This window comes from Buteo buteo, chromosome 8, assembly GCF_964188355.1.
Source record: "Buteo buteo chromosome 8, bButBut1.hap1.1, whole genome shotgun sequence".
NCBI classification, from domain to species: domain Eukaryota; kingdom Metazoa; phylum Chordata; class Aves; order Accipitriformes; family Accipitridae; genus Buteo; species Buteo buteo.
This window is the reverse complement of record NC_134178.1, coordinates 47,059,649-47,069,985: the sequence shown is the minus strand read 5'-3', so window position 1 is coordinate 47,069,985 and position 10,337 is coordinate 47,059,649. Positions and strand designations below refer to the sequence as shown.

Here is a 10,337-nt window from a genome sequence, read left to right as displayed (position 1 = left end):
CTCTCTCTCGCTGTCCCCTCACCAGTAACCTTCTCTCTCAGGGTGCTCTGTGGGATTTTAGCTGGAGCCTTGCGTCTTTTTCACTCCATGATTTTGCTGGGGAGAGCAGACGGGAAGACATTGCCCTGAACAACCCCGACTCCACCGGACATTCTCTCTGGGGATATGACTGGGGATGCCTCTCCAACAAAAGCGTTCCGATACCAGCAAACTCTGGTGAGTACAATACCTGCAGGAGGACAGAATGTTTCTTACACGATAGCTGTTCCCTTCTCTGCTTAAGGGGTGAATGCTTACTTTGCCTGCAAATAGCCCTCCCTGTTTGCCTTAGGAAGAATCTGTGAGAGTTCTGCCTAAGCACATGCCCCAGGAATGTCTTCCTCCAAGAGAGAATAAGGCCATATTCTCCTTTCTCAGTATGAAAATGGGAATTGTTCCTAATCCCCACGGGTGAAAAATTTACATCACTGAATTCACCAGACAAGGAGGAAAATGCTGGAGAGACTCAGGGCTGAGTCTATAAGGACGCCTGGTCTGCAGAGCTGTATAGAAATGCAACTGCTGGTTGGGAATGGGTTTCCTTTTTCTAGACAACCACAGACAAAACTCTGAAACCTCTCCCTGCCCTTTGCTACAGCTCCCAGAAGATGTGGTCAGGATTCTGCCATGCTGGGTGTTAACAGGTGCTGTGAGAGCACAAAGCATGTTGCTCTATGGCATCTTTTTGAGCACATCCCAGTGGGGCCTTGCACTGCTTTGTTTTGTAGCTATTTGGATGCAGGCTGTTGCCCCACCTTCTGGTTTAAGTACTTGAAGAGATTACTGCCAACTAGGAGAACTGAGATTTATCGCATCTCATGAGTCCTCACACTTCTCTGGACAAGCTGAGGTAGCAGTTTGTACTGTACCTAAAAAGTCCCTTCCTTTGGTCACTGAAGTGAGAATTAGCATCATACACTCCAGATTGCCTAAGGAACAGCATGAATGGGATCCCAGCCTCTAAAAATGAATGGTGGCCTGTTTGTACCTGAGCATGCAAAGTTTTGGTGGCAGAGTTTGGAGACAAATAAGACTGTGTTGGGGCTGAGGAAAACATGAAATCTCATCTTCTTTCAGCTACTGCAAAGAAAGATGGAGAGGCTTTTTATGGAAGCTCGAACACCTAGTTTACTAAGAGGGATGTATGGTTGCCTTTGGGAACAGAAAGCTGAGGTGCAGACCAGGAGAGTACCTTTCAGTCCAACATTTTCTGCTGCTGAGCCCGGCTCTTGTGTATGACGTAGTTCCTTACAGGTGAATGAAGAATTGTATGATCTTCAGTGTGACCATATAGCCCTTTATGACCAAAAGCTTGATTTCAAATCCAGACTTATGTAATGAATGTAAATTTCTTAGTGCTCCGCATAGGCGCATCACAAGCATGCGCCCTCAGCTCAACAGTGTTTTGCTAAGGATGCTATTTATCACTTGTCGAGTATTAACTTTGCTGAAGGAGCAAATCTTTACAGTGGAAAGGCTGGATTATGAAATATTTAATCTCTGTTGGCCTGGCTTTCTGTAGTCCAGTACAAAAAAGCAGCATCCTCAGTGTCACGATCGAGTAGCGCCAACACTAGAGCATTGAGACTGGGTCTAATGTAATGGGATTGGAGGAGCATGTTTGCACAGTATACAAACATGTAAGGTTTGTGGAGGGAGAACAGGAGTTGGGTTCTGAGATCAAAAATTCAAACGGAGTTGGTTTCTTAGCTGATCAAATTGCATGAGGTACTGAACTGTAAGGAAATACTGCAAACCTGAACAAAAGCAGTGGTAAAGAAGAGAGCATGAGACAGCAAAAGACGCAGAAATAGCAAGTATGCTACTTGGGGAAAAATGGGTATATTCCTTCTGTAACAAACTCATGAATCTCTAGAATTTTGAGGTTTAGAACTAGACTAGTCAGCTTATTTAGGCTAGTGACAGTTTTCTTGAATGCTTGTGGGAAGGCACAAGTAGTATTGGATTTCTTGAGTTCAAAAAGCATAATCTGTATAACTTGAGCTAAGGCAAGTCTTTGACAAAATATTTGTACATTACTAAATAGCTATTCAGGAGAGAAAGGAAGACAATGTACTGCATGATCTTCATTTATTCATAAATTTATCCCAAATGTTTGTCACTGAGTGCTTTTTTGGCTTCTGGACAGGCCAGATTTGTGTAATAAATGGTAGCTGTTTGATCCCTCAACTGTCTGCATGGATAAACCCAAAACACTTAGTTCTTTAATTGAATTTGTCACCCACACCCCTGATAAGCTTTATGATAAAGAGGCAAGTATGCTATAACCTGTTTCATTAGAGAGTTGGCCATAAATTCAGGAATTCTTTGAGAATAACCACATATAATTGAGTCCTTAGGGATCACATGCAGAGTAGCAGCTAGTTGCTGGATCTAACCCAGACATCAGTGCTAAGTAGATGCTGAATCACTAACCTTGATGAGGGGTGAATTATTTCTCAAAAGAAGAGAAATTAATAACAGTTATAAGGATTAGGTAGCAAGTGAACTAGGGACTGTAATTCTGGATGTAGTTGCCTGAAGTGGATGCCAGACACTTTTGGGACTTGAGTGTCTTAGCAATTTACACCTTAAAATGCTATCTTTAGGAGCATACTCCTATCAAGTATCATCATTACCACTATCCACTCCATGTAGTCAGTCATGTTAGTTCTTTCTTGTTTAGTGAGTGAACAGCCACAGAGTGCACTTCCAGACTAATGCTACATAAATAATTTTTCATACATAAAGCAATCACTGCTCTCCGGGCATGCTGGTCTGTAGTAAAAGAGAGATGGTAGGTCATCACCTGGCTTCAGAGACTGTAGGAATGGCTTCTATTTTCCTCCAATTTAGAAAATTTATTGCAGTGTCACAGTCCAAAACCTAAGTCACCTATGAAGCCCTTATACTATGGGATGAGAAGAGATGGTAGACTGGGTAGTTGCTGGTCAGCCTTCAAGGTCACAAATCATCTACATAAGACTGCTGATGAATCAGCTGACCATTTCTTGTCCTTCAATCCCTTCTGTGGTTAAAGTATCTCTGCTTATTTATATAACATGGCCACTTTATTAAATTTTTCTCCTCCTGGCTCAGTCTTTTGCCATTTCTCTCCCATATTCTCTTTTAGCCACTTCTTTCCCAGGTGTTCATTGCCTCTTTGTCACTTACACTTCTACCATTCTCTTGTTATCCTCACATACCTTTTTCTCACTCTTGCCTTCTGCTGTGTCTCCTCAGTTTGTTTCTCTGCTGTTCCTGCTCTCAGTATATATGAAGCCAAGTGTTAGGTTTCACAGCTGTGTTTTTCTCTGCGCCTTCCTCACATCACTGCCATTGGATTCTGTTCTAAAAATATCCCATATGACCCTTTCCCTGTGCTGTCCCAAGGCAGTGGGGGGATTCTCCACAGCCCCCCCCCCCCTTGCCCTCTTTTTCTTTTTGAAGATGTTGTCAATCATACAGAAAGTAATGTTAGAAGGCAGAAGAGACCTGGAGAACTGAGGTCATGAGAAAGATCACTTGGGCAGATTTCTATCACTAATTCCAAAGCTGGAGAGGACAAAAGATGCAGATGAATACAGGGCCAAGCTCTACAGGGCAAGATGTAGGCTGCTGACAGTGACCATAGGAAAGAAAGAAAGGAATTCTTCGGTTTCTTGCTGCCTGGTTAAAAGCACGGGCATTTAGGAGCATCACCTACTGCTATTAGGGAACAATTTTTAGCTTCCTGTATTCAGTCTTTCCAGGGAGAGAGTCACCTCTTGTATACTGGCAGTATTTGTTGGCTCACAGGCTGGCCTCTGCTGAAACTAACAGAGGAGAAAAGAAGAGGGCCATTGCCCATCTTCCCGTAAGTCAGACTGGAATTTAGTTATCTACTGAAGCTAAAGGCTTCCTATCAGCTTATCCACCGTATCCACCTTGCCGTCTACTTCCCCTTGCTTTGGCATCTACTGACTCAGTTCTACAAGCATATTTGAAGATCTGCATTGATTTCTCTCCCCACTTCCCATTAGTGGGATCACAGAACTAATACCTTGCCTTGCCAGAAATTCGCTGCAGAAATCAGTGATAGGGTCTTCTCCTGGCTGCATGCTACAAACACCTGGGGAGCTGAAAGGCATTCCCCTGCAATGTAGACGTAGTACTACTCCTCTTCTGCAACCTTAGCAGGTCACTGGGCAAACAGACCTCCTGCTTTGTGCTGTGAGATTGTGCTTGGACCCTTCCTAGCTGAGGAATGGGCCAGTTTCAGGATCCCAGTGACTAACAGCACGTTTCTCGTGCCACCCGATGTGCCAGGAGGAAGGCTGAGGAAAAGAAAAATGAGAACAGGCCTACTAACAGCTAGCTTTTTCTTAAAGTAATATGGATTTTGTTTTTAAGATTTTAGTAAGGTGGCATACACATGGTGTTCTTTGATTCTGGATTAGGAGCAGGTTAAAGGGTGGCTTGAGTATAGATTTACTTCTCCAGAGTGCCAGGCCCTAGGGACAAATCATGAGGCACTGTTTATAGCTGTCCTATTCACCCTGTTTCAAATAATATATATAAGAACTTCTTCCCCAAAAAACAAAGTAGTGCTCTGTCCATCACTGCATGGGATAGGTGTTCAGAGCTGCCCTACCTGTTTAAAACATGGAGGTAGGAAATTTTCATACATTTTGCTGTGGCCATAAGCTCCACTGTGAGACCTAGCAGCTTCTTGACAAAATTCTTTCATTTCCAGTTTGTATTGCTAGCAGACCTCATCTTCATAGTTCTATTAATAATTGAAGTTTGTCTGCCAGTATTTTGGTTTTGTCTCTAGCAAAGCAAAAAAAAAAAAAAAAAAAGAGTCACAGAAAGATTTAGATGGGAAGGGACCTCTGGCAGTATCCAGTCCAACCCCCTACTTGGTCATGAATTTCCCTTGTTGCAAGTCATGGCTGTCGCCTCTTGTGCTTTTCCTCGGCATCTCTGCAAAAAGCCTGGCTCCATCTTGTCTATACCCTCCCTCTGGGTAGTGGCAGACAGCAATAGATCCCCCGTCAGCCGCCTCTTCTCCAGGCTGAGTAAACCCAGCTCCTTCAGCCTCCCCAGTCAACAACCCAGGCAAGATTTCCTGAGGTGACAGCCACAGCTGCACACCGGTGCTGTTTATTACTGACCTAAATGCTTTTCCCATGGAGAAAGTTTGATTTAGCAGTAACACGTGCAGCAGAAACGGCACCAAGGACTTTGCCTGCCACTTGGCACCACCTTGCCTGGCTGTTGCCCATGTTGTCCTCGCACCGAACCGCGGGAGCAGTCGCAGCCCCACGGGTGCAGGTTCTCCGCAGCCACCTTACCCTGGAAGGCACCGACGTCTTGTCAGGGTGCTGCAAGGGCCCTTTTCTGCTACTTGCAGAAAAATATTTTTTTCACCTATTTCCAACATCATTCAAGTACTGGGTTCTGTCACGAAGGTGCCCAGAATTATATGTTTTAATACGTTATTTCCAAACGATCTGAGGTGTCCAGGTGCAAAGTGGAGATCTTGCACACCAGGAGCTGGCTGAATAGCAGTGGTGGTGTCTCTCAGCACTGCAGTTGTCTATTCCTGAGAAAGCTGTCCCAACTATAGCACAGCAGCAGTAAGAGTATACTTATACTTCAGTGAATTTGCCCAGCTACATGTCTCTTATGTATAATGCTATAAAATTTGAGCTTTTCCACGAATTGTACAGATCTCTTGTCCAAGCAAATAAATGCCAAGAGCTGGCAGCATGCTGATCAATCTAACCCTTGCTATTGATCTTGTGCTGTAAAAAGCAAAAATAACCTGCCTGTGTGTAAATGGCATAAAGGGGCATCCCACATTTGTTTGAAACCTAATAGGGTAGCTGCATGCTATAAGCTTTTTTACATGGACAAAGTACATCATTGTTTTGACAGCTGATACTTGCATGCTAATTTGGCAGTACAGCAGATTAAATTATTTCAGACAAGTTTGGGGTGGGGTGGAAAGAACATGTACTAGCATTCCTGATATTTCAAAAAGTTAGACCTGTTGCTAGTAAAATTATCAACAGTGGTAGTAGGGGGGCAACTGGAATGCAGAGGTTACTGCCCAAGCTGTACAGCAGGTGGCATACAAAGTACAGTACATGAGAAATAATACATCAATACAGAAATGTACAGCAAATACAAATTCTCAAGGTAAACTCAGCTACTGTTGTGCATCTCCACAAAATCACAGCAAAGAACCTGGGCATGCTGGAGAGAAGCTGGCAGTAAACACAACTCAAAAATAATTTATTCTGTAAATGCTTGCTTTAGTGAGGTAGCAGGAAGTTGCTGCTGAAGCTGCTTCTTTTAGTATTGATAGAACAGCTTCCACATACCTACATGATACAATGGGAACTGTTAACACAGAGGGAGGACAGATGCAGGCTATTAATGTTGGAGACTGCCTTATCAGAACCTGCTTATTGAAAGTGTTTTCATTTACTATTAAGTGACTTAGAACTACTTGGGGAACAAGATTTCATTGCTGGTTATTGGCATAGGAAGACATACTATACTTTCATATTCGATAATGGCACAAGTCTCCACACTGAACATCGGAGTAGCAAAAAGATCCTCCACAAGTTGTTACTGCAACAGACACTTCAATCTTTGGACATTGCTAAGGATATAGGCAGGGTTAAAGGATTTGCTCACATTGTTAAAACTGAGCCATATATCTCTATAACAAATTCCTGCCTCCTGGTGAAGTAATTGATTCTCATGTGTCCTTAAAGGAACCAAGTGACTGTTGGGATTGACAGTCATCCATTTCCACAAAATATTTATAAAAGGTCATGGATCAGGAATGTTTGCCTATCAGCTCTTGGCATGGAGAGTGGATTCTAAAAGTACATAAGAATACAAAGCATCTTCACTATATGTATTGCATAGCACTAATGCAAGTGTTAGTGGCACCTATAACTTTTCAAAGGAAATCATTACTTGCAGCTCTAAAACCTCTGATAAATTACATGCAGTATGTTCTTTTCTGAAAAAAAGGAATGGGCAGAGAAGAACCTCATGAAGTTCAACAAAGGGAAATGCAGAGTCCTGCGCCTGGGGAGGAATAAGCCAATGCACCAGTACATGCTGGGGACTGACTGGCTGGAAAGCAGCTTGGCAGAAAAGGGCCTGGGGGTCCCGGTGGACACGGAGCTGAACACGAGTCAGCAGTGTGCCCATGCTGCAAAGAAGGCGAATGGCAGCCTGGGTCACATTAGGAAGAACGTTGCCAGTAGGTTGTGGGAAGTGATCCTTCCCCTCCACTTAGCTGTGGCAAGGCCACATCTAGAGTCCTGTGTCCAGTTCTGAGCTCCCCAGTTCAAAAGACATATGGAGCTACTGCAGAGAGTTCTGCAAAGGGCCACAAAGTTGATGAAGGGACTGGAGCATCTCTCATATGAGGAAAGGCTGAGAACTGGGACTGTTTAGCCTGGAGAAGAGAAGGCTCGGGGGGGATCTTGTCATCTGATGGGAGACTGTAGATGATGGAGCCAGACTCTCCTCAGTGGTGCCCAGTGACAGGACAAGATGGAATGGGCACAAATTGAAACACAGGAAATTCTGTCCGACCATAAGGCAAGAGGTTTTTTGCTGTGATTGAGCACTGGCACAGGTTGCCTGGAGAGGTTGTATAATTTGCATCCCTGGAGATATTCAAAAGCTGTCTGGACATAGCCCAGGGCAACCTGCTCCAGTGGACACTGCTTGAGCATGGTATTGGACGAGACAGCGGGTGTCCCATCCAAAGCTCAAATATTCTGTGATTCTCTGATTAACTAAAGTACTCAGAGGAACAGCAGTGCAAGTTACCTACTGGTCAACAAGATTATTGTCTTCTAAATATTACATGACACACAAGGTTTTTTTAATTCCTCATCTGCAATGAACTCTCTTATCTAGCCTTATTTTTAAAGGACTCACCAAAAAATGGCATTTACTTCTATTACAGAAAAGCAAATGAAAACTGTTTGCCTGCATGTAAATTCCAAGAAGTTGTGACTTTAATAGAACAAGATGCATATTGTCTGACCAACAATTTTTTTTTGATCTGAACCCACTGCCTACCTCCCAAGATATAGCAAAACAAACCTTCTCAGTTCACTTTCTCCATATCACTCATGATTTTATCCATGTCCAGCCCTCGTTGCCCTTTCCAGCCTGGGAGGTTCAAGTCTGCTTAGCTGTTCCTCATACAGAAGCTATTCCATATTTTCGACCATCCTCTGAAACTCTTTAGTTCTACTGTATTCTTTTGGAGATTGGGGGAAACAGAAAGGCAAATATTACTCAAGATGTAGTTGCACATTGCATTTAATTTGGTCTTATTTTCCTACATCTTAACCCATAGTTCTAAAAAAATACTGAGGGAGTCATTATCATAACCATTCTGTTTAACCCCAAAACCTTATGCTTAAATAGTAAGTCAGCTTAAATAGTAACAGTTGGATGATTCCTGTGTATGCAAAGCTAGAACATCTGTTCCTCCTCGCAATCATCACTTTACATTTATTGTGACTGTTTCATCTGTCATTTTATCACTCAGTCATCCTGTTAAGGTCCTTACACAATTTTTCAGTCAGCTTTTTTTTCTACTCCTCTGAATAACTTACCAAGAAACCATGAGCCCTTTTCCAGACCAGAGAGGTATTTGATATTACACTGCTTGGCATCAAGTTTATTATCAGTGGTAGAGGACAAGGCACTGAGTGTACACTGCTTTTAGTTCCAATTCCATATAGAAATAGGGCATGTTGGAAATCTCGTCTCCATTAATTGGAAGTCCATAATGCTCCAGGCCCATAGGGTAGAAGAACGGCAGGTTCACCTGAGCTTTCCAGGAATGCTAAAGGCAAATGCAAGATTAAACACATCGCAGCTGTACAACATAGTAGTGACAGAAGAAAGAGCCAGTGTGGTGTAGGAACTTTATTCCAGAGGTACCTGGAAATTTCTGTTGGGAGGATGAAGCAAGGGCTAAGTAAAGTTCTCTTCTTGCCTACGCATGTGTTTTAATGCTTCATGTGAGGGTGTACATTGTAGCTGAGATGATCTATTGACTGACACGTGCAACAGCTCCTTACTTAAATGCTGCTTCCCTGACCTATGGTGAACTCATTCAGGGCACGACACTGAGCAGTTAACCGCATAAAGACATGAATGTTTTTCCATCAGTTTACCTTTCACAATGCTAAGGGCAGACATACCAGAGTTGGTGTAGGGAAGGGAATGTGACTGTCCTTTCTTTATGCCGCTCACGATTTTGAGGCAGCTGCGAAGGTCCAGGCCCACTCTGAAAAATCTTGAATTACTGTGTGTTCTCTCTTCTTTAACCCAGCTTCTGCTCTATCTTTCAAAAGCAGTCTGAACTACTCTTACCTCATGACCCCTAAAGAGTTCCTTTTTTTTTTTTTTTTTTTTAACTGTCCTCATACCAAAAGATAAAAGACCAGACTTGGCACTTTGTCTGGAAATGTGGAATAAGGGAGACTAAGAAGTTCAAGGTCTGATACATTACTGGGTTTTGATTAGGCAGGTGCACAGTGTGATAAGCAGCCTCTTCTGCCTAGGGCTCGGGTACTGTGGCCTATTCCAGCCTGACTAGTAGCCCTTTACCGCAAGTGCACAGAAAGAGAGAGTCAGAATATCTGCAAGAAGTAGTCCTTCCCCATAGTACGTTTCACTGTGCATTCAGTGCTAGCCCTGAGCTACCTCACGTCACCCTTATTCGTTACTTTTACTGTTCCATCACTGTGGGAAACTGCTTGAATGCTACATAGGCTCCCTGTAGGCATAACCATGTTAAAGAAACACCACCCTTGAACCATGAATCACAATGTTTTAAACTTGTGAGGCAGTGCTAACAACTGCCCAAAGTGCCCTACTGCGTCAGCCCTTGTGAGCTCTGCCCCACTCCTTCATCTCAGCAGAGTCTTAGGGAACAGAACCCCGGGGTTCTGTTGGGCAAGTCCTGAACTCACCTTTTCCTTTGAAAGTGCCAGTCCTGGGAAAGAAGGGGAAGGAATTCATATATCCTCACCTGGTAGCAAGAGATTCACTGAATATAGCTTGCTTACGGTTTCTTGATGTGCTGTTTCTTCCAGCCGTGTTCATTTTATATTCTACTCAGCCATCTAACTCCTGATACCTTATAGAACCCGATATCCTTATAGTAAGTACATAGTATAATGTTAGTATAATATTGTCATGGTTTAAACCCAGCCAGCAACTAAGAACCACGCAGCCGCTCGCTCACTCCCCAC

General features: G+C 43.3%; 1 protein-coding gene across 1 annotated transcript in view; it reads left to right on the top strand.

The window, feature by feature from the left end:
* CLCN1 (chloride voltage-gated channel 1) overlaps positions 1 to 10,337 on the top strand; it is a 64,048-nt gene continuing 53,711 nt past the window's right edge. Inside the window, exon 1 of the mRNA XM_075034612.1 lies at positions 1 to 216. Coding sequence (XP_074890713.1) covers positions 166 to 216 — 51 coding nt within the window. The 5' untranslated portion in view covers positions 1 to 165. The remainder of the gene's footprint in view (positions 217 to 10,337) is intronic.